This window comes from Canis aureus, chromosome 6 (assembly GCF_053574225.1).
Source record: "Canis aureus isolate CA01 chromosome 6, VMU_Caureus_v.1.0, whole genome shotgun sequence".
NCBI lineage: Eukaryota > Metazoa > Chordata > Mammalia > Carnivora > Canidae > Canis > Canis aureus.
Window position 1 is genome coordinate 46,554,183 of NC_135616.1, and position 25,281 is coordinate 46,579,463.

General features: G+C 38.1%; 1 protein-coding gene and 1 long non-coding RNA gene across 16 annotated transcripts in view; one reads left to right on the forward strand and one right to left on the reverse strand.

Moving 5' to 3' along the window:
• Positions 1-25,281, reverse strand: part of SDCCAG8 (SHH signaling and ciliogenesis regulator SDCCAG8) — a 236,079-nt gene that overhangs the window by 79,804 nt on the left and 130,994 nt on the right. For 11 of the 15 annotated variants that reach the window (XR_013381776.1, XR_013381777.1, XM_077901440.1 and 8 more), the window contains 2 exons: positions 5,069-5,196; positions 2,877-2,985 (listed from right to left, as the gene is read on the reverse strand). The exons of 1 other annotated variant lie outside the window; for it this stretch is intronic. Coding sequence is in view for 9 of the 14 variants with exons in the window: in XM_077901440.1 (XP_077757566.1) it covers positions 2,877-2,985; positions 5,069-5,196 (237 nt within the window). In the remaining 5 variants the exon portion in view is untranslated. Of the gene's footprint in view, positions 1-643; positions 783-2,876; positions 2,986-5,068; positions 5,197-6,921; positions 7,085-25,281 lie in introns of those variants that run through there. 3 more of the 15 variants (XR_013381778.1, XR_013381780.1, XR_013381779.1) reach the window with 3 other exon arrangements.
• LOC144315191 (uncharacterized) lies at positions 13,309-23,906 on the forward strand. The gene is made up of 2 exons (XR_013380951.1): positions 13,309-13,763; positions 23,099-23,906. It is a non-coding gene; the product is annotated as an uncharacterized LOC144315191 (long non-coding RNA).

The window sequence follows — 25,281 nt, forward strand, 5'->3', positions numbered from 1 at the left end:
AAGGTTTTCCTTGTGGTATAGAGTTTATGTCTGTCAGAATGGCACTCAGACCCTCCCTGGCAAAGACAGTAATGGCTAGATCAAAGTCAAATCCAAACTGCTCTAGTCAAGACCTTAAAACAGTGCTATCACCTATGGTTACACTTTTGTGTGTCAAGCACCATGCTAGGTGATTTATATACGCATGTATGTATATGTGTGGATCCATGTATCTCTCTATATTTCTAATTCCCACAACAATCTTGCAACATAGTTTTAGAAATGTTTTAGGGGCACCTGGGTGGCTCAGTCACTTAAGCATCTGACTCTTGGTTTCAGCTCAGGTCATGATCTCAGGGTCAAGCTCCACACTGAGTGTGGAGCCTATTTGAGATTCTCTCTCTCTTCTCCCTCTGCCCCTCCTGACCCCCTTCATGTTCTCAATCAGTCAATCAATCAATAATTAAAAAAATATATATTTTGTAGATGGAGAAGCTTAAGTTTAGAGATATTAGGCAATGTACCCAAGGTCACGCAGCCAAGTGATAGTCAAACCTAGTTCTTCCTGAATTCTGAAATGGTTTTTACTGCACCTTGCCTGTCATCAACAAAGGAATAGGTTGGGACCAGAATCAGGGCAAGATATGAGGGTGTAAAACCATACCTGTTTCATTCATTTAGTCAGTGAATATGTACTGAGTGCCATGTGTGTGTCAGACATAGAGGAACACACTCAACACAGTAGTGGTCAGACACCGGAGGGATCCAAAGCAAGAGGAGGTGGAGAAGGCCTGAGGTTCAGTCTGTACAGGGTAAATGAATAGATTTAGATCAGCAAAAAGAGGGCCTGGGGCACAGGGCACAGGTTGACCCAGGCTCACAGGCTCCCCTCCCATGACAAGCATGCCTACTTCTCCAGGGGAATTTAAATAAGAATTTTTCTTTCCCAAACTTCTTCATTATCACTACTTTGGCCTCGATTTTCTTTGGTAGTAGATATAAAATATTATACTTATTACAAGAAAGATTATAGGCCTTGGAACTAGAAATATCTATGATAGACTCTAGCTCTCCCACTTTCCAGCTATTTAAATACTCTGAGTATTGGCTCCCTCACATGTAAAAGAAGATAATAATTCCTGTCTCAAGTTGTAAGAATTAAATAACATATACCAAGCATAGTACACGTCCTTCTCTTTATATGCTGCGATCTCCAGAATTACATCTTCTTAGAGAGCAAGGTAATTAATAATTGATCACAAAGAATCTTAAGATAGTACAATCCTTTAAGTCCCAGACCAATATAACTTTTTCTTAAATTATATGATAGTCTTTTTTTGTTTATTTCTAACAAATCCTTTACTTTGGAGTTTATGTGAGGCAAATTAAATATTTCTAATTAGCAATAGCTACTATTGATATAAGGGTCTCTTCCATGAAAAAATCATTTGGGTTTCCCTGTCAAACTTCCTGAAAATATCTGGGATTTTGGCACCCTGAGCTTGTTCTCTACCCAAACAAGATATTTAATTAGTAATTGCTGGGGATCTCTGGGTGGCTCAGTGGTTTAGCGCCTGCCTTCAGCCCAGGGCGTGATCCTGGAGTCCCGGGATCAAGTCCCACGATCAAGTCCCACGTTGGGCTCCCTGCATGGAGCCTGCTTCTGTCTCTGCCTGTGTCTCTGCCTCTCTCTCTCTGTTTCTCTCATGAATAGATAAATAAAATCTTTAAAAAATAATAATTAGTAATTGCTAAGGAAGTGCACATGTCAGAGCATATTCTGGTGCTTTTTAGGAGGCTCTGTCTTCCTATGAGCAGAACGAACTGGATTCATAAGCATTCTGGTTTCCTACATGATTCAGGGATGGGGATTCCATCAGCTAAGCCACCTCATTGATGCAGGAACCCAAGATAAGGCTCAGGTTGATCAGATTTGCTCTGATTCTCTTGGAAATTCTGAATGAGATACCTAAGTCAGAAGTTTGTTGAGCTCTATCACTTGCTCTGTGTAGATCTTAGTGAGCTTCAGAAAAAAATAGAAGATATCTACAGGTTATTTTTCCATTAGGTTGTATTTTAATGGGACATCTGATGTCTAGTTAGCTACATGAATGATGCCTTTTATAGTTCAGTTCAAAGTGATTCTATCCAATATCATTCATTTATAAGAGGAAAGCACAGTTTAAGCAGGTCAAGTAAATTTGCCTAAGATTACACACTCTCAGAGCTGAGATGAGAATTCAGACTTCTTGTCATTTAGAGTATAAAATCATCCATCCATGGGAAGTAATATGATTAGAAAATGTGCAGAAAATAATTTATGAAGATCCCAATCAATGTATCTCATAAAAGAACAGTGTATCTACAAAATGAATGATAGCTGTTACTGTAAAACAAGTCAATTTTAGGAGAACAAAAGGATGGTTTGGGTTTATTTATTTTCAAGTATCACCTACTTTCATTTTTATAGATACACATTTCATCTATTATCATTTGACCTAGAAACAGCTTCTGGGTGTTCGTGGAGCACTGTGATAACAGATTAAAATGTTAACTGTACCAACGTAAGACTTTAAAACTGCTTGATTGATTTATCTGAATCCTTTATTAAAATACTTGCCATCTTGAACTTTGTGTTCTGAAGTTTTATAATTATCAATTCTGAACATTAAAAAAAGTCAAATAATAGTACATACACATAATCATGAAAAAACACCTAGGTGTCTGTATGGATAATTAAGAAACTGTCATACAGAGAAAATATTTTTACAGGAAATATGTCAACACATATCTAATTTTGACATTAGCTTCAAATAGTGGAAATACTGTTTTTTAAGAAAAAAAATGACAGTATTCACACAAACAGTGCTCTGAAAGTATTGTGTAACATTACCTACCTGCTTTTCTGAGAGATTTGCTCCAGTTTCTTGGCTAATGCACAGCACTCTTCCTTTAACTTTGTCAAAAATGTATTCTGGGAGGTCAGCAATGAATACTGTTCATTTTCTAGAAATAACAATAAACCCCCCACCAATATAAGATATTTATGGTTGTAATTCTGCAGGGCTTCCATATGTAGATTGGTAAAAGTGCTAAGACTGCTACCCATTTCTGGTAAGCCACTTGGTCAATTTCAAGGTCCTAAGTCAAAGGACCACTCACCCGGAAAGACACTGAATCTTGGGAGGCATTAATTTGTCTAATAATTACACACCGAAAACATTTTTGATCACTCTAGCTTGGGGTAATGTTTTAAGGTGTTGATAAACTGTCAGATATCTCAACTGAAGCCATAGATGCCTGTATCTTTGTAATACGCAAGATATTATATTTTTATTTTAACAATTTTACTATAAACTGTCAAAAATGATCACAATTAGATAATTCATAACTAAAATAATGGAGGAACTCTCTTCTATACTGTAATTCGTACTTTATGTTTCATATTCGCCCACGTATCTCACTGTTCCAACCCCTTGCATATACTTCTTTAATTATGAAGGTAAAATACATGATTTTCCTTCAAATTTGGATTTCATTGTCAACAGTATGAGTTTCACTGAAGATCTGGTCAAAGGAACTGAAGAGAGTGTGATATATCTGTACAAAATAAAAGGAAGTGTCCTTAAGGAGCTCTTAACAGTTAAATATTCTCACGGAGTATTTAGAATCAGAGATTCTGCTCAACACTCCTTGCTTACTAGAATCTTGCGAGCAGGAGGGGTAAACACTAATTTTTCCTAGGATTTCCTCCTCTTATTCTTACTGGACAAACAACTACTGATTCTGGAAAAATGCTAGAGGGAATCATGTGAGTCAATCAATATGACATTTGCCTTTTAGAAGCAAATAAATGATTTAATGAATTTTATCCTACAATTTTTCACCTATAGGATAAGCAATAATTTTTTTTACCATGTCATCAAAAATAGTGCACAGGAGATCATGTAAAAATTATCTTTAAGTGTAAGGTTTAACAAATCCGTTTATTTCTTTCTGATTTTAGCTATTTATTGGCAAAAAGCATATAATCTACAAAGCAAAATAAACCAAGGCACTAAAAATTAAGCAACATTTTTCTGGAAGAGACAGGATCAATTAAACTTTTGTTTTAATAGTACAATCAGCTTGGAGTATGTGGTGTGGAATTATAATGACTGACATGGTCTTGTTTTGACTAACACTGTCTGTGAACACACAACTCAAAAGTGAAAGGAACCACAGAATGCTCCGACTGAACACATCAAACTGCCTGCTTTGAACAAAAGTGCATTTTACTTTCAAATTAAAGGTAAAGAGTTACTGGCCAACTCAGTCTGCAAAATAGCACCGATGTGATGAAAGATGGCAATTTTTAGCCAAGCTGCCAGCTGTGGTCAATGCCTTGTATTAGTGAATTTTCACAGCAGTTTGAGAACTTGAAGAATGCAAAGGATTAAACATCACTCTAGATTGGGCTGGGGGAGGTGGGGAAATCATACAAATGCTAAAAATGTTCGAAGCTGCAAAGATTAAATAAAGGAACATATCAATTTGGAGCCACTGAATTACATCCAGCTGCGACAGTGAATTAAGAACCGATTAATGGCTAAAGCTTTTCTCCAGTTTGGATGCTGAAGCAAACTCATTAGGCTTTTAGAGTAGCTATAATGTGTGTACTGTGGGAACTGTTCAATGCTATTCAGGAGACTCTAACTGTAAGCTCAGAGCATTTCCCGCAGAGCTTCTGATGCTATTTTTTTATATAACATGTGTGCCTGAAAACCCAGCCAAAAACAAGCCCTTTGTTTTTCTACTTTGTTGTGGTCTCTCTCAGCTTTACGTTTCTTGAACACAGGTAAATAAACTCATAATCCAGATGGTGCAACAGATGTGAGAGCAGCACTCTGAAATCAACAGACAGTGGGCAATACTTTCCATTTTCTCTTTTAAACGCTAACTAATATGTAATTCGGAATCTCCGGTGTAGTTAGCATCTGCTCCCTTCGGCCAGCCAAAGGTTACAGGTGTTCCTGATGTCATTTCACAGTAAGGCGTGGGCCTGGCTTGTGAGCCAGTGCCCAGGCTCTAATCTTTCCCTACCACCTACCAGTTTTGTCATGCTGGGTCTCCATTTGCTGTATCTTCTGTGTCAGCTCCTGCTCTCTTTGCTGGGCCTGAAGGGCTTGAGCCTTTGCTTCGTTGCTAAAGCTCTGCTGAATGCTATCTTTTTCCAGTCTACAAAGCAGAGAGGAGACAGACAGAAATGTAATCTACAGATGCATCAAGGCCCACCATTTCCCCTACAGACCACAGAGAGCTGATACATTGTAAATTGTGAAGCAGAAGAAGACAACAATCATTGCCAGACTCTCCCGCAATCCCTCCCCACCCCCTGCAGGGGAAAAGCCAAAGGACCTTTCATACCGTATTCAATACATGCCATACATTGAAAGGGACTAAAGTATACAACTTTAAAAATCAAAACATCATGACCTCTGAATATTTTGTAACTTTAAAACACATACCCCCTTTTTGGTTAAGACTGTCAACGTTCTGTGCCACCAATTGTTGTTTTAGCTTTTGAATGGTCAGATTTCCTACGGATCTTGTGGTTCCACAAAAGGCATGATTCAATACACCAAAACTTAAATTCTTGAAACTAAGCTTTGTAGACCACTCTGCTTTTCCTCTCCAACTTAAAATGGAATCTCAGATAGAATGTAGGAGATCCTATCTAGAAGCAAATAAATGCTTCTGCCACGTGCATGTTTTCAGTATACATCTTCACACATTAGGCCACATAATGGGAATATAAATATGAATATGAAAATGAATAACTTCCCCCAGCATTTCATAATAAGACCCCTTTTGGGTCACTTGAGAGAATTTCCAAGATGAGAATATGCCACAGTCCAAGACAATATCCCACCCCTGGGTGATGGGATATTGACTCCTTGAGATGGGTCATCCCACCAGGTCAATATCCCATCACAGTGGTTCCTAAAGAAAGAAACTGTCTAAACAATTAGAAGCTGAAGAATGTACAGGATCACATTGCTGGCAGCAGTGTAGATACTGACACCACACACACACACACACACATTAGGTTTGTTCCTCATACTCTAAATATGGGTAAGTGAAATGAGGGTTTCCTTTAATTAACTGACTTAGTTATTTCTAACTCCTTATCTCCTTGTGGGCATTTCTCATCCGTGCTGTTTTAGTTTACTAATTGAGATATTTACTGCCTTGCCTTTGCCAAACTAAAAATAAACAATTCCATAAAGCTATCACTAGTAGTCTACATACCGCTGTGGAGCTTCGATTCATTGGCTTCTAATTATAAAGCAACATAAGGAAAGTCTGTATTGAAATTGGTCAATGCATGCAGTAATGTTGTGGTGTAAAATTTCAGAAGGAAACTATACCCATACCTCACTCAAATGGAATCATCAGGAGTCCACGTTAAATGTGAAATAAGGTCCCTTCTGGTGCTTCTAATAACAACACCCCCCTGGACTTGCTCCAAGGTCTTCCCTCACACTAAGTTCCAAACTGGTATATTGCAACAAATAGATATACTAGGCCACCTTTTGCCTCTCCAGTCACTTCATGCATCTTCTGCCTGTGGATCACTGCTTATGTCTCTGTTTTCCTGGGATGTCTTCCCCACCATCCAGTTCCACCCCCACCCCTGTCCTTCTACTCAATGTACCCTGGTCCTTTGAAGTCTGCTCAAAATTCTCCCCTCTCCTTCCATTCTCTCTTAAATCAAGTATTCTTTCCTCAGCGACCTTAATATATGTTGTAAATGGATATATCCTACTAAGATAGCATTTATCACACTTGAATTATTGCTTCTTGTCATCTTTGTGTCTCTAAATCCTGAGCCCGCCTTAGGATTGGCACATAAGAAGTCAGTAGTGAATGCTTAATGAATAGATGTTCTTATATCCTTACCATGGGGGACGGGAGGGTGCAGTCTTTAGTGAGGCTGGAGAATCTGATCAAGCTGGTAATGAGGGGGCAAAAACTTTTCAGACATGTTAAAAAGAAGAGTGCCTGGATGATAGTGGCTCTGGTGCCTCTGTCAGCTGGAGATCATGCTCCTGAAGGAATGAGCCTAAAAAAGAACACTGTGAACTCTTCCACTGAGTAACCACATTTAGGTCAGACCCCTGGTTATAGGCAGGGAGATGTGGGGCTCTGAGATCACTAAAAACTGGGTAGCCATACAATGCACCAATACAAATGGATACAAAACCAATATGCATTTGAGAGTGAAAAGGAGAGCTATTGATAATCATACCAGGACAATAGTGATAACTGGGGCTACCCTTGGTAAACTGTGGCTATGGTTCTTCTACATAAGGGTCTCAACATCATTTTTGAGCTATTGATAATCATACCAGGACAATAGTGATAACTGGGGCTACCCTTGGTAAACTGTGGCTATGGTTCTTCTACATAAGGGTCTCAACATCATTTTTTAGCATGAGAAGCTGCCTAATAACTGATATTCTAAATTTATAATAGAAAAAATAACTATTGTTATTGTACCTCTCCTTATAAAATAAGACAATTTAAAAGAATACTCGACCAAAGTGCCTGGGTGGCTCAGTCAGTTAAGCGTCTGCCTTCGGCTCAGGTCATGATCCCAGGGTCCTGGGATTGAGCACCAGGTCAGGCTCTCTGTTCAGCAGGGAGATTGCTTCTCCCTCTGCCCCTCCCTGCCTCTTATATGTGCACTCTCTTTGCTCTCTCAAATAAATAAATGAAATTAAAAAAAAAAAAAAGCTCTACCAACAAATGTTGAGTTATACACCATGTCTTGTTTCTTGAATCCTTCTCCAATTTTTACTGTATTTAAGAAACTACATATTATTTTATAATTTTAATTGAGGTATAATTGACATATTAGTTTCAGGTGTACAACATAATGATTCAATATCTGTGGTACGAAATGATCACAAGTCCAGTTCACATTTTTTTTAATGGATAAAAACATGGCATACCCGTACTTTCCTATTTCCTCCCTTCAGCCCCCATTACTCCCATGTTGCGTTCTCCTCCTGTAGGTTCTTTCTGAATTAGTAGGCTTTTTTTTTTTTAAGATTTTATTTATTTATAGAGATGCAGAGAGAGAGAGAGAGAGGCAGAAACATAGGCAGAGGGAGAAGCAGGCTCCATGCAGAGAGCCTGATGGGGGACTCGATCCAGGGTCTCCAGGATCACGCCCTGGGCTGCAGCCGGCGCTAAACCGCTGTGCCACCGGGGCTGCCCCAACTTAGTAGGCTTTTTATAAAACCTTACAATGTTAGAACTGAAAGGGAATCTCAGATCTGTCTAATCACATCCTTTCACATTACAGCTGAAAAAAGAAATCTGCTCAAGGTTACATTGTAAATGATGTGAAGGCAGAGGTGGTATTTGAAATATTCTGATCTAGGGAAACCTATTTTATGACACTCCAGAGGTAATGTAATCATGGATGAAAGAATTAATAAAAACCACTTATGTATCCAAGGGAGGGATTAGGGAAGAATTCAAATCAATTCATTTAATATTTAACAAAACTGTATTATGTGAAAGACACTCTGCTAGGCACGGAGTCAAATAATGACAAATATGGCATAGTCCTTGCTCCTGACAGGGAATTCAAAATGGCTAAAATAGGAAGTAGAAGGTGGAATACATGATAAGAAAGCTATAAGGGGTAAACTACCAAAGCTAAGAAAAATGAGACGTCAGTCCCAGTGGAGTGTGAGAGTGCCCTGAAGGGTAGCTGAGCTGGTCTTCCCCAACTGGGTTTCTTTCCGTTCTCACTCAGAACACTGATGATTTCACTTAATCAGATTTGTAGCTAGCCATATTTTATAAACTGGAATAAAAGCAATGTCAGTAAAGAAGAATTTCTTGGTTGTGATTAAAATGAGGCTGAAAGATGTATTTATAATAGCTAAAAACTAGAAACAATCTAAATGTCTATTAACTGCCAAGTGGATAAACGAATTGTGTTATAGCTTTACAGGGATACTAGGAATAGTAGGAATAAAAAGGAACAAGGTACTGTAAGTATAACTCACAAGTGAGCCTCAAAATCAGTATGCTTAAAGAAGCCAGGCACCAAAAACATATTGTATGATTTCATTTACATGATGTTCTAGAAAAGTAAACACTAGAGCGACACATGAGTGCCACCAGGAACCGAGGACAGGGGATGAGTGTGAGGCAACAAATAGGCATGAGGAAAATTTGGAGTTGACAGAAATATTCTGTATTAGGATTATGACGGTTCCACCTCTGTATACATTTGCCTAAATATATTTCATTGCACACCTAAAGTTGGTGATTTTTATATTTAAATTTACCTCCATAGAGCTAATTTTAAAAAGGAGCAAATGGACTACAATAGGAACATCTTTCTTCTTCCCCAAATTATTCACAATCACCAGTGGCCACAAATGCATGCGTGGCCATGTCAATGTTTTCTTGATGACAAGAGTTAAAGTCAAAAGTACTGGATAGACTTAAAACACAGACTATGTACACACAGAGGTTTTGCCACTCCTTTTTTCCAATTATAGTTGTGGTTGATTATATTTTCTAAGAATGTCTGCAATGATATATACCATCCCATTAAAGAAACAGACTGAGGAACTGTTCTGATCCCCAACATTTCTGTATCATTATTTTAAATCCTGCTATTTTAAAAATATTCATGTCGAAGAGAAAAAATGACTTACTAGATTTTTTTAAGGACATTTAAAATTTTATAGATACATTGAAGAACTAAAAGTTTCTGATGATCCTAAAGTTCATCAATGAGTCTGGGACAGAAATGATGAAAGCTTCAAGTCTAACCCAAGAATGAGGCCTATAGTGGCAGTGATTTGAGGCACCAGTCCTGTCTGCCATGTTTCTAGTCATCTTTTCACTGAGGGCTGAAAGTTCTAGTATTAAACTTAAAACCCTTTTGGTTAAAAGGTGTTTCCCTTTTAAAGTACAATATAGAGAGCTTTGTGACAGTATTGGTAAGACAAAGTTATCAGACCTTTTTTAAAAAAAAATTTTTTTTAAGATTTTATTTATTTATTCATGAGACACACACACAGGCAGAGACACAGGCAGAGGGAGAAGCAGGCTCCATGCAGGGAGCCTGACATGAGACTCAATCCTGGGTCTCCAGGATCATGCCCTAGGCTGAAGGTGGTGCTAAACTGCTGAGCCACCCAGGTTGCCCTATCAGACCCTTTCTAACATGCTTTCTAGCCAAGAGCCATTCCTGATGGAATTATATAGAAAAGCAGCAGAGAGGTATGGGTGTTATTATGAGTTAAGACACATGATGTTCATTTGTCCCAACATTAGCAATATTATCTTTGAACACTTGTTTAATGTCATTGGTATGCTATAAAATGTTTAATAACTGGTCTCCAGAGGGACAGAACTGTTTATTTGTAGTGTTTACCAATTTCCAGTGTAAATGCTTCTACCATGGCCTGTTTTAGGCTACCAAAGTAACATCACTGAACACACATTTGGGACAAAATACACACGGTTGGCTTTCATAGGCTGGCATGAGGCAGCCCTGGTATACCACTGGTTAGGTGGGCTCTCCCAGGCTTCTCCACTATAAAGGTACTACCTCCTTCTTTGTAATTGATAGGTAATTTGTTGGGAGATGCTAAGACCACTTAAATACCCTATTCCTCATTAAATTCTAATCCACTAATTTTACATCCAATGGTGACTCTTCTATTCTAACATTCTTCCTTATTTGTTAGTTAACATTGTGCTGCAAGAAAAGGTCTTCCTGAGATCCCTGGGTGGCGCAGCGGTTTGGCGCCTGCCTTTGGCCCAGGGCGCGATCCTGGAGACCCGGGATTGAGTCCCACGTCGGGCTCCCGGTACATGGAGCCTGCTTCTCCCTCTGCCTGTGTCTCTGCTCTCTCTCTCTCTCTCTCTCAATCTATCATAAAAAAAAGGGGGTCTTCCTTTCTCTCCCTTTATTAATTCATTGATATCAGCATGGAGTCATAGATTTCTATTTTACTCAGTGGGCTATAATCTAGTACGCTCATTATTTATTTTTTTGTTTAGCTCATCCTAGATTTGGCCAGTGAGAACCCCTTCAAGCTGTTTCCTATATCTCTCTCTTACTCCTATGAATGCCTTGGCCTTCTATCCCCACCAAGATGTTCCAGGCTCATCTGGTACTATCCTTGTACCAGTCTTGCAATCATCATTTGTCCAAGGAACTCTTCTGCCTTTTAGTGGAGAATGGTATTTAGAACCAAGATTTGTCATCAGGTGGTGCACACTGCTACTGAGAAGTCTGCTTCTAAATAACCTTAGTAGACAGTACCAGGATAAGAATATACAGACAAAGGTAGAAATACATAATTATTTTTTCCACATAAGTGCATATTAATAATACATGTACATTCACACTAATCTTTCTAATTCCAACCCAACAGCATAGATAAAACCTAGTCTCCCTTCTTTCCATCACTATAATTTTCTTCCTCAACAGTGAGAAACTTGGCTCCCATTATCTTCAACATATTTACTCATTTGTTCAAACTTATATTGTATACACAGAAAATTGCTAATCTGCTATAGAAAGCATATCTACTATTAACTAGAATTAAATATTTGCTGACAGTTTTAGTGGCTTTGTGGCTTTTAAAATTTTTATTTATTTTTGTACACAAATGTATACATACCACTTTCAGTTTATTTTCTTTGTGTTCTGGAAAAATTATATCTTGAAAGGAAACAGAAAACAGTAGAAAAGTCACACAGCTACAGTGTCAAATCATGGCATTCACCTTCTTGTTACTTATGTGGCCATGGACCAGTAACTTAATTCTTTTAATCCCAGGGTTCTTCATTCAAATAGGGCAGAAAAAAGATCCTACCTTAAAGGATGAATAATTTTGGTAAAGTATTACTTATTAATGTATACTGTATGCTAAACTCTTTACATTTTTCCTTTTATTTAATTCTCATACCAAGCCTCTGAGGTAGATTCTTTTTTTTTTTTTCCTGAGGTAGATTCTTATCCTTACTTTATAAACTAGGAAACTGAAGCCTAGAAAGGTTTTATTACTTGATCGAAATCTCCTAGTTATTAAGGGCCATAGCCAGGAAATCCAGGCCAACCTGACTCTAAAGTCCACAGTATGAATCCCTATGTTTCAATCTCTTAGTTTTTCAGGGGTGCAGAGAAATGAGAGAAGGTTAAAAAGATAACTGAAATAATTCAATTATCCGTGTGTGTCTTTTAAGAGTTATATCATCCACCTTGATAGCTGAATTCCCTGATAGTTCTCCTTCTCCATTTGTCCCATATGTTATTGGATCACTTCCTCCTACAATGACACTATCAATTAGTCATATCCTCCTTAAAGAAATACACGGAGCTTTACAAAAACGTTAAAAGGCACACAACTACATCTCTGGCCTCAGAAGATAAGACACGTACATCTTATGCAGAATGTAAGTACCTAAAAAAAGAGTCCTTGGTTTTGCTCACTAATTTATCCCAAGAGCCTGGAGTGGCCTGGGACATCGCTGTGCGGTCAACAAATATTTGATGGACGAATAAATGAATGAATGAATGAATGAATGAATGAATGAATAAACAACTGTTAAGAGATGGAAAGTACTAAGTCTCCACAAGGTTTAAGGGTCCTCCTATCTACTGATTGGAAGAGAACAGGATAAGATAGTCCCTATTTTGGCCAACATCTAATTTAGTTTTATATTGTTATGGACAATAACAACAAAATAAAAACAACAGTAAAATTAGTAGACAACATGATGTCTTCCATGTTTGACAAGAACAAAAAAAATCCTATACTTGTTTACAAGGGCTAGGTTCTTGTATTTTAATAAATACATAAACAAATTTAAAAAAATACAAGAGGGATAAAAAAATACAAGAGGAGTAGCTTTCAGCAACCCCTACTTCCTCAAGTACGCAAAAAAAAAAAAAAAAAAAAAAACCTAATGGCATCACTCATATTTCCTAGAGTAAATTATTTCTATTTTCTTCACTGCAAAGTGTGTCAGAATTTTAAGTACAATGTTGAAACATGAGTTATCAGATTAGAACATGAGTCACTTCTAGGAAAGGAAGCAGAAACAGAAAGGAGATCAACATCTTTCAAAGGAATAAACACAAAAGAAAGGAAATAATTAACAAAAACATCCCTAAAAATAAGTGGCTCTCCAAAAGTGTTCTTACAGTATCTCCAAAATAATTTGGAAATGCTAACTGTCAAGCAAAGGAGGCCGTGCTTGATGAGATATCTTGTGCGCCACTTGCATTCACAGCAGACAAAACCACGCAATCTTAACCAACTCAGTGTCTCCCCACACTCGTGCTTTCTGTTTTGTAAAGAACATTCAAATGAATTGACCTCTCTACTCTTATAACAATTCTGGAAGCCAGGAAGATGGAACAGTTAACCCTGCTTGACATGAGAGACAACTCAAGCCCAGAGAATTAAGATATTTGCTCAACGGTGCACAGCCAGTATGAAGTGGCAGAGCTAGAACTGACATCTATCTTTTTGCTTCCAGTTCAATATACTTCCATTTCATGGCATCGCCTCACATGAGTGGTTTCGTCAGACTCCTACTGCTCATCCATTCGACAAATACTCAAACACCTACTTTGTGCCACACACAGAAGTGTGGGGATGCATCAGTGTACAAGACACAGACCGTGACAGTGCCTTCAGAACTCATGGTGAAGAAGACAGAGAAGAAAGAACAACTAAGACAGAATGGTAAATATGAAAATAGGGCTAAATGCCTGCTATCATACAGGAAGACGGGACAGGAGTTGGAGAGTGGCAAGGTGCATACAGTCAGGGAGGGTTTTTAGGAAGTTTAAAAAATTACAGCCTGAGGGTGCCTGGGTGGCTCAGCTGGTTAAGCGTCTGCCTTCAGCTCAGGTCATGATTTCGGGATCCTGGGATCAAGTCCCACTCCCTGCTCAGCAGGGAGTCTTCCTGTCCCTCTCTGTCTGTACCCCTGCTCATGCTCTCTTTTTCTCTCAAATAAATAAATAAATAAATAAATAAATAAATAAATAAATAAACTTAAAAAAATAATTAGAGGCTGAAAATGAGCTATAAATAGCCATGCAAAGAATGAGAAGAATATTGTGACAAGCTAAGTGGACAGCGTGCCCAAAGATTCAGGGAGGAGGGATAACCCAGGTGCCTTTGGAAAATTGCAAACAGCCTTGGCAAGACCGAAGGGTGGATACACACGTTGCAGGGTAGAAGCGAGCTGCTGGTAGAGGGAGATTGGAGAAAGAAGAGACTGAAGATGTAGGCAGGAGCCAGAACATGAAGTTATTTTTAAGGACTCCATCCTGAGGGAAATAGGGAGCCAACGCAGGGCTTTAAGCAGGGGAGTGTTGTGATCACACTCATGCTTCAGAAAGATCACTCTGGCTGCAGTGTCGGGAACAGATGGGGAGGGACAACATCAGAAGGAGGGAGAGCACTTATTACTACAGCAATAGCAAGAGCAATTTCTGAATTTGTTTCGGAGAGATGGTAGCTGCCATAGGTAGATACTGAGACTGAACAACCACCAAATGCACATTTCAACGATTTTTACCCTGAACGTTTTTTGAGAGCTCAGAGGTCTCTGATGCGTAAGTGATTGTTAGTCTATTCTATTTTATGACATCATGGGCCCACTTCACCAGAGCAAAGAATGAGAATATGCTATCACATAAAATAAATTAGATCATGATTTTGCCTATGTATCTTCCTATTGTCAAAATATTCATATTTTCTATCTGTAACCCTTCTATATAAATTGATCACTTTGGTCCATTCTTGCCTGTCCTCTCTGAAAGATGACAGCTTATCTACTAGTTCTCATAATTCATCCTTCTGTTGAGTCACTTCAGATCAGACATCAGTAGGATCGATATATATTATAATGGAATTTCTGTAACCTGTCAATGGATATGCATCATTGTCAAGTTGTGATACTGCCAATTGAAAAAAGTTTCTATTTTATTAAAATGTTTTTGAGGGGGCATCCCTGGGTGGCTCAGTGGTTTGGTGCCTGCCTTTAGCCCAGGGCATGCATGATCCTGGAGTCCCAGGATCGAGTCCCGCATCGGGCTCCCAGCATGGAGCCCGCTTCTCCCTCTGCCTGTGTCTCTGCCTCTCTCTGTGTCTATCATGAATAAGTATATAAAATTTTTTTTAAAAATGTTTTTGAGGGGATCCCTGGGTGGCTCAGCGGTTTAGCGCCTGTCTTTGGCCCAGGGTGGTCCTGGAGTCCCGGGATTGAGTCCCACGTCGGGCTCCCGGCATGGAGCCTGCTTCTTCCTTTGCCTGTGTCTCTCCCTCTCTCTCTCTCTATGTCTATCATGAATAAATAAATAAAAATCTTTAAAAAAATAAATAAAATAAATAAAAATAAAATGTTTTTGAAAATTTTTTTGTTTTTGAAATTTCTCAGATTGATTATTAAATGGGGAATGTGTTGGTTGCTTTGTGGCTACTAAATTTCTTAAGAAATAGGTCATAATAGCAAAAATTTTTAAATCTACTTTATAGCATCTCATTTCTCAAGTACAATAGAATAATCCTTCATTTATCTGGGATGTTGAGAGGTGAGGTGTTCCACATGAGAGAACTTTCCAGGCATAAGACCCACAGAAATCTGTTTACAGTAGAAATATGTCTAAAATATATATTTATTATGGCTTTGTTTCCGTGAGCAATTATAATCAACTCCACTTGATAATCAAGGTCGTAATGTCAAATGAGGAAGGTCTGCTTGCTACTACCATCACCACTGCTGGGATGCTCTTAGGGATCAGGGCTCACCATTGTACCTTCAGGTGCCTACTACTGGTGACTGCAAACAGGAGGCCGTTTATAACAGCTGCTGCATGAAAAGACTCAGATGCTGTTCTAAAGAGCCAGAAAGCAAATCGAAGTATACTGACCTACTTCTTAAAATTTTTTGTGTCAGTTGTCTATGAGTTGGTGCTATGTTTTGTTTTCCCTCCTTTTTTTTTTTTTTTTAAAGATTTTATTTATTTATTTATGAGAGACACACAGAGAGAGGCAGAGACATAGGCAGAGGGAGAAGCAGGCTCCCTATGGGGAGCCTGATGTGGGACTCAATCCTAGGACCCCAGGGTCCTGAGCCGAAGGCAGATGCTCAACCACCAAGTCATTCAGGTGTCCCTTGTTTTGCTTCTTAAAAGTACTTTTTAATTTATATCTCAGTTTATAGCTATGTGTCAAATGGCTGAATTTACCAGAAGTCTGAGTTTAAGTGGGGGAAATGCTGTAAAAAAGACAGCGGAGTTTACACTGTTGCTGAAGTGGTGAGCTTCTGGTCAAACATTAAGTATGTCTGTACCTAGGAATTAGGATTGTGTTCTATTGACTAATCTTGGCTTGATAACAAAAATATAGCTAGTTCATTTTTAAATCTTGATTGAGATATCTGTAAACTTTCCATTTTTGCACAGGATTCTGGAGCTGAAAAGCACAATTATATTTACAGAAAAAAAAACTGACCGGAGCTCAAGTGTTTAGATTCCCATCCTAGTGTTATCCTCACTTTTCCAAATAAGAGAAGCATGTTCTTGCCACGGTACTGAGGTTCATTTTTCTCAAGAAAACATTTTTCCTTGTAGTCATTTTTATGATTTAACATGATTTCTATTTGACTTGGAACACATGCTTATAATTTGTCTTTCCTACCTTCTGAAAGGTTCCTTCTCTACAGAAACATAAGTGTGTTGGTTTTCTTATTTCATGGCCGTCAAAAGGCCATGATGCTCAGCATTCCTATGGCTACAGAGCTGCCCCTTCTGTTCCTGAAGACCTCCTTCTTCCTTTATTCTAAATCTATATTCAACTTCATTTCTACAGAGTAGTCTGTTCTGAGCTTACCCCAAACAGGGGAATTCATGCCCTGAGGAATATAAAGAATTAAAATCCTAAAAGGCCTCTAAAAACAACATTGGGCCCCTGGACTTGAGGCCTCAGCATGTAAGCCCACTGCCAGCAGGGCTGGGTCATGAATTTGCACACAGGAGCCAGAGGTTAAGAGCTCAGACCTTGGTGTAAGCTGGATGCGGCATCAGAGTCCCAACGTGTCGACTTATTAGCTGTGCACCATAAGCAAGTCACTTACCTGATGTCTCAGTTTTTGCAAATATGAAATGGGGTTAATAACATACCTCTCTTTAGGAATACCATAACACTGTATGTAAAATGTGCTTAGTACAACATGGTCATATCCTGTGATCAAAAATATTAATCAATACCATTATTATTGTTATTATTTCCTAGAAGATGACTATTCAAAGTGTAACAATCAATACCATTACCTCAAAGACTCACAAGCTCAAAGAAATAATAAAAAATTTCCTTAGTTTACTGATAAAAGCAATATGGGAGGAGTGGTATTGTAGAGCAAATGTGAGTTTGGGCTTTGGATGCACACAGAGCAGATTTGGGCCCTGGCCCCACCAGGCACCAATTATGTGCCATTAGACGGGACCTCAGTCTAAAGCCATTTTTCTCCTTTAATGAAATGATATTATCAGGATACGTGAGACAATCTATATAAAGCAGCCAGCAACATCTGGCCCCGACCACCCTTTGAAAAAGGTCTAAACTCATCTGGTGAGCTCATTGTCAAATTTATCTGCCACAGCTGTAAGGTGTAAAGGCAAAGATGGGCCCATAAGACAGGAAGAACTTACTCTCTTGGGCTGCTGGTACAGCCAGAAGTTGATCTGCTCTTCAAAGAACGGCAGGGAATGGCAGCTTCCTCTCCCTCTCTTGCTCAAAGTGGCAATTCTTCAAAAAAGTACTAATCAAAGACAGGCCTGGCTACTGACCCCAAAATTACAGAAGAACCTGACACGATTTCTTGTTTTATAGAATGATTCCAGTTCTTGTAGAAACAGAATTCAGATTTTACACTCATGAGAAACCAACCGCAACCTGACCAGGCATTGAGGAGAAGCTGGGAAAAGTGAAAACAAGAGCCTAGGGATGCCATGGTTTGTACCGTAGCTACTGGCTGCATGTGGCTGCCATGCACCTGATGCGTGGCTGGGCTGAAGGGAAATGCCCTATAGGGGTAAATAATGTGCACTGGGCTGTGAAGAATTAGAAAAAAAAAAGCGAAAAACCTCATTAATTTATACTGTATGTTGAAATGATGCCATTTTATTTATTTTATTAGGTTAACGAAATTTTTAGAATTAATTCACCTGTTCCTTTTTACCTTTTAAAATATGGTTATTTGGAAATTTTAATTAAATATGTGGCTTGCATTTTGTGGCTCTCCTTGTATTTCCATTGGACAGTGTGGGTTTGAGCATAACTCCTTTGTCTACTTCCCCAGAGCAAAGAATCATTTTTAATCTTGATGGGCCACAAATCAAAATAACCATGTTGCCAAAACCTGCTAACTTTAAATGCCTCATGAAGATATCAAATCTCATAATTTTTATAAGAAGCAAAAGCTATTAAAATAACATTTTTTTTTTTACTTTGACAAATTTCTCATTTAAATCGGTCTGTCACCATTGCTTGAAAGGAGAATGGAAGGAGATTTCTGACAGAAAATGAAGAATTAGCTAAAGCTGAAGCAGTTACCATATTATACAAATGGAAGCAATAAAACCTTTTTTAAAAAAAAATCAGATCTGGTTTGAAGCACCTCCCAAATACATATTCATAATTAAAATTAAATTATAAAGCATATTAAAAATTATTCCACATAGTCAAGCAGGCAAATTATAGAAAAATATCCAGTTATGAACATGCATTAAGACTCCTAATAAGGTAACGTGCATAGGGTTGGAAAATCTTTAGCATTTCATAGTCTTTCTGTAATTATTTAATGGAAATAACAAATTCTCCAAGAGATTTTTCCCCACGGATTTCCCTTTTTTTTCCCAAAGATTTTTGAATCTCTAGTCATCAATCTTGTATAATTCATTACTTGTTTCTAGTAAAAATCTAGCATTTCCATAGTCTGTCAAGAGGACCAAATACTCATATGAGTTAGTGTGTCAGCCAGTTTAATAAACTATCCCACCGCCTGGTGAGCTAATCTGTTGCCTTTGTAGTTCTCACTTACTGCAAAACATAATCTGCACTTTGTGGAATTCAGATAAGCCAATGAATGGTTTCAACTCTCTACAAAAATTGCTGGAATTTGTTTGTTGGAAGAAATAGAATTCAAGAACCCAGAAAGGGGAGGGATGGGTGGGGAAGCCAGGACCACACATAGTAAGCCCTCATGAGAGTCACAGTTCCAGTCATCATTATCACTGCAACATCATTATTTACAGAAAAATCTTACCAATGGGAGCTGCTGGAAAAAATGATAAATTATAGGCACCTCCAAGTGTATTTACAAAAAAATTAACACATTATGAGTTCTCAACTTCTCGACTTCTAGAGCTTACTATCCATGAGTTAGTTACTCCATTTCTTCAGGATATAGGAAGGGATATACTTGGAAGGGAGGAAGGAATATTAGGATAGCAAGAGTTGAAGGAGAATAAGGTCTACTGCAGAGTCTGATTTAGGGGCCCAGACTTTGAATCTGTGCCAATAATTCCTGGCAGAGGTTTTTTTTGGAAGGATTTATGTCCAAAAGTATCCATTAAATCTTACTCTATGAAATCTTATTCTAAGGGTCAAGCTTTGAGAGAGATACCTAAATCTGATCAACTGACTGGCATCTAGTTATTTGCCAAATTTATTTTCAAGAACTATTATCATATAAAGGGCCAAGTTGAAATGGTGGATCTGGAGGACCCCATTGTAATGTGACACTGGCACAGCTAACTATTCAAGTAATGGCCAGAGATGCTCCCCCATGCTCACCCCACTTTAGAGGACAGACTGCATTTAAATTGAAAGGTGCCACCCACCTGCTCTCTGCATGAATCGAAGTGCAGCACGGAGCAGGGCTAGGGAGAGAAGTTCCAGAAGTACTGATAAGAAAATAAAAACTTGCCACGTGAAAATTCAGTTATCCTACCACAAATTAATTTCGATTAATTCTTCCCCAAGTGTATTCCTAAAAACCTGATTCCTGGGAGACATGTAGAGATTTAATGAAAGAGTTTCCATAAGTCATATAGATTTGGAAAATGCTGAAAACTAAATCCCTTTGCAAGAGAGTCACAATGTGCACTAGTTAGCATTTCCAAGGCTCTGAGAAGCCCTACTGGCAAAAGCCCTATTCAATTCAACTTTCCAAAAGGAATTGATCACAGAATCAATTTTCTCAGAACACCCACCATCAGAGGCAATATACTAAGTGTAATAAATAAACGTATACTGGAGCCTAATTGCTGAGGCTTGAATTCTGACTCTACCTCATTGCCAGTGCTGTGACCCCATGCACCTCAGTTTTCTTATCTGTAAAATGGGCCCATGGCAGAATCTATCCAAAAGGGTCATGTGGAGACTAAGTGAGTTAATGTGAGTAACGAGCTTATCAGAGAGTAAGTAGGGTGTCAGGGGAGCTATCTTGACCATTACCCCCAGGAAGAGTGTTCCAAGAAGTAGTAATTGGTGCTTTTAAGTTACAGCGTTTTTGTTTTTATTTTCATTTATTTATTATGAGAGACACACAGAGAGGGGAAGAGAGGCAGAGACACAGGCAGAGGGAAAAGCAGGCTGGGACTGCTTTTTCACACACACACAATCAACCCATTATCCCTTCACAGGCAGAGGGTAAAGCAGGCTGGAAGCAGGACTCGATCCCGGTCTCCGGTCTCCGGGATCATGCCCTGGGCCGAAGGTGGCGCTAAACCGCTGAGCCACCTGGCTGCTCAAGTTACAGTGTTTTATTTGTTTCAAGAACTTGTAACCATGTGGAAAAGACCAAAAAGAAAGCTGCTTTTCCTTTCAGCAACAGGTTGTGCAGGACTCTGACAGAAAGATTTTTAATAGGTTTATTCAGACAAGTCATATTATCACTGAATATCAGGGTTATATAATGCAGAGTACCAGGAAGAGCACTAGACTAAGAGTAAGGAAATGGAGATTGTACTTTTCAGTGTCCACTGAAGAATTGCTGACCTTGGGCAAGTCACTTAACCTCCCTCACCTCAATCCTCACATATAACGAGGGCTGGACGGATGAGGCTTGTTCCACTAATTCATTCACTCACAATGATAAAGAACATTTATAAATATACTGTTTTATGTTTTACTATATTTAATACTGTTCCAGATTTAACACAAATACGCGCATGCACATACACACACATAGGTAGTTATTATGTACACCTTATCCACTAGGTTGTAAGTTACCTGTGGAGAGGGATCATGCTCTCTTCATTTAAAACATCTTCAGCACCTAGTATAGCTAATGTTGAATGAACGCCTGTTTAATAGCAATCAACCCGGGATCCCTGGGTGGCGCAGCGGTTTGGCGCCTGCCTTTGGCCCAGGGCGCGATCCTGGAGACCCGGGATCGAATCCCACGTCGGGCTCCCGGTGCATGGAGCCTGCTTCTCTCTCTGCCTGTGTCTCTGCCTCTCTCTCTCTCTCTCTCTGAGTGTGACTATCGTAAATAAAAAAAAAAAAAAAAAAAAAAATAGCAATCAACCCATTATCCCTTCATTCAAAAAAATTTCAAAACCCCTATGACATAAGACATTATGCTGAATATAGCTAAGTTTACATATTTCTGGGAAGTTATTAGTTCCACCTATAAAGAGTTTGCAGCTTAGTTTGTGAGGCACCAAATGATGACTAATTGTTGTGGTTTCTTTTTACAACCTTTCAATTTGCATCCCATAATTCAGGTGAGTTTTATGGTATTATTTTATATGGCAGCACCATGCTAGTTTTTTATATTATTATTAAAAGGCTCAATATTGTTATTAGAAGGATTTTATAAAGGTACTCAGGAACTATGATGGAAGAGGTGGCAAACTCAGTACATTACAATTAGAGCAAGTAAGCTCCAACCAACTTCATGTAAAATTTTAGGTTAATAAGAATATATATTAAATGAAAACTTCTTAACAAGTGAGGAGAAAGAGGCACATTTTGGAGCTGGTTGTAAATACAGATGATCAAATTCCTTCTTTTGGAACAAATCATTTACTCGTTTTCCTTCAAATATACAGTTGTGTATAGCCTCACCCAGTCTTAAAAAAAAAAATGACCAAGAGCTCGGCTCTCCAAGAACAACACAGACATGAATCAACATCTTCTATAACTGCTAATCAAATTGCAGTTCTCTCTTTTCACTGACAAAAACATGCCAGGGATCGTAGATGTCATCTCTAAAATCAGAATGTTCCGAATATCTGCCCGAATCCAATGGTAAACTATCCAATCCAGGCTGCTCTGAGATGGGGAATGTGAACACAGTGCTTGCTGAGTATATCCTGGGTATTTAATCTTTGTGAAAAGTGTGCAGCAACTCTTGTGGATAAATTACTAGATCTTTAACACCTCAAAATAATTGTGCATTTTCATCATTTTTCTTGGGGATTGCTTCCTAGCAGCTCCTCCTCAATTGGCAGCTCTTTATCAGTAATGTAACATAGGAAAATTTCAAGGACAACAGTGGTAGACGAGGGTCCACATAAATGGCATGTGTGATGTGACCAGGCAGATGATTACCAAGGATGTCTTTGGTTTGCAGAAAGTTGAATAAGTCTAAGAAAATAAGAAAGTCCTCCCTGCCTTGCCGTACTGTATACACTGTTCCTATTGTATATGCCTCTTGAGTTTGCAGGTGTCTCCTTAAAGACAGGTCATGGAAAGTCAATGACAACCAGGACACCTTAGCAACAGAAATTAACCTGCAGATCTGGCAGGCAGATATACATTTTAGGGAGCATTAATCTTACTGGAACTATCAAACTGGACTTCACGAAATGAACAGAGACTCAAAACAACAAAAGCAACCAACAGCATCCATTCCAACATTGCAAATTTCTTAGATATTACAGATGTCACCCAACAGTGCGTGCATTTGCTTCCCATATGTGAACAAAACTGAGGCATCACAAGATAAATTTGAATGGAATGTTAACCTTCACTTAAATTTTTTTTTCTTTTCCTAGCTGATGACACAATTTTAGTATTATCACAACGGAGCTTCTGGCTGGAAAAAATTAAATTAATGGATGGATTAAAAAAAGCTTAGAAACTTAAAAAAAAATAAACAACTTTCAAATATCTATCCTTGATGGTGTCAAGAGCCAAGATGAATGTATTTCAATTGCAACTTCCAAACTAAACTCACAAATTACTACCATTATGCTAAGTGTTAGCTACCCCACTGTGCAGTTTTGCTTTGTGAATTTTTACCTTCCTCTATGAACACTTTTAGCCACTGATCGCACAGCCTTTCAATGTTTTCTGCCTTTTCCTTTAAATAAACTGGCTCTGGCTCCTTCCATCTGGTTCCCCTTCCGTCAGCAACCCTGCACCTGTTCACACCTCCTCTCCTGTTGGATTCCACTGAACATTTCCTCCTCTGCCAGGGCTATTCTGGCACTCGCAACCTTTCTGTCATTCAATCCATCTGTCAGAAGTGAACTTTGTTTACCGCAAGCTTCTGCTTTCTTCTTCAAGAAGCAAAGCCCCTCAAGGTCATTGTCAAATGAACTGTCGGCATGGATTTAAATCCTCTACTGCTAACCAGCAGAAGATGAAGTTCTGTTGTGTAATGTACTTGTGAAAATTACTTTTGGGTTCGGGAAGACAATAATTTGGAGTCAAAAGTAGTAAGACATGGTATTTTCATGATCATTTGTAAAACCAGACAGCTGATATGTATTTCCTTCATGTGTGTCTGCACTTCTTATTATATCAAGTATGAACTATATGTATAAGAAGCAAAATAAAAGTTTTAAAGTGAAATCAAAATATCATAAACAAGTTTACACTATGTAAAAATTGCTTCATACTATACAGCATTAACTTGAGGAATAAATATTTTCACTAATGAATTAGCCAAGGGAAAGAGTATTCCAATTAAGAAATTTTACACTGAAATGCTTAAAATGTACAAATATGTACCATTTCAATTATAAGCTATATATTAACACACAGCTCCATTACTGCTTTGAAAGACTGAACCCATAATATACAAATTGAGTATATTTTAAATTCCATCATTTAAAAAAATAAACAATTCTGCTTCAATAATATTCAAATATATGTTGCCCAACAAGCACATCATCATCTAGCTAAAGAAATAGAAATTGTACCAATAGGACAGTTCTGTGAAAAAAAATTAACTCATAAAAATTAGGTGAAAATTATACTCTCAAGTGAATTTATTCTGTGTCATCCACTGCTATCAAGTATTTACCCTCCCTTCAGAAATCGGACATGAAATCACTTTATGTTGAATTATTTCCCAGTATTTCAGACAACTATATTCTCTAGGAAAAAGGTAAACCAATGACTCAATTCAGTTTTCTTTTAAGAAAAAGGGAGATCACTTTTCTAGGAGAAAAGAGATGACACGAATTTTAACCAAAGCACTGTTAGAAATGTGAAGCTAAATGTAAACCTAAGTGGTACTTCATTCATAATGCTGCTTTTATATTTGGAGGAATTACCCCAAGATTTGATCCTATTGCATATGTTTTTATTAATAAGCACAATTAATTGAGCCAGGAAAAATTTCTAAATCCTTTGTAGAAAAGGCAAAAATGAAAGCTTTTCTCACTGACATAAAATTGCAGGCAGGTTTTATTAATAAAAGCAGTTTAAAAACCTGCAATCTAAAATTTGAATCTTAAGGGTTTGGTTGATTAAATATTTATAATTTACAAAAAAAAAAGACTTTTCCAGAACAATTCTTCAGATGTGTTAGAGAAAATTATTGTGATGCTAAATATAAAAGCAAAAACAAAACCCGACAAAGACAGCTTCAAATCCAAGTGCAGAGACATTCTTTTTTAGCTCGAATTTCAACTCTATTCCTAATCTCCAAAATTCCCTATGTCCTATAAATCATTCTTATGAAACATATATAATGTAATTGAAGGTGTGGCTTTTGAACACAAAATATGAATTCTAAGAGGTGCTTCCTTTTCCAGCTTCCCAAAACATGACTTCTAAATAATCTCTATTCATGTGGAGAAAATTTCAGAAGTAGTATCTAATTTACCCAGCAAGTTTGTTTAATATTTTTCTCTGTATTTTATCCCCTTTAGTGTAATCTGTGCCTGACAGTAGCTTGGTTACCTGGATCCCTGCTTCTGAATAGCATAGAAAGGGTACTGGTAAT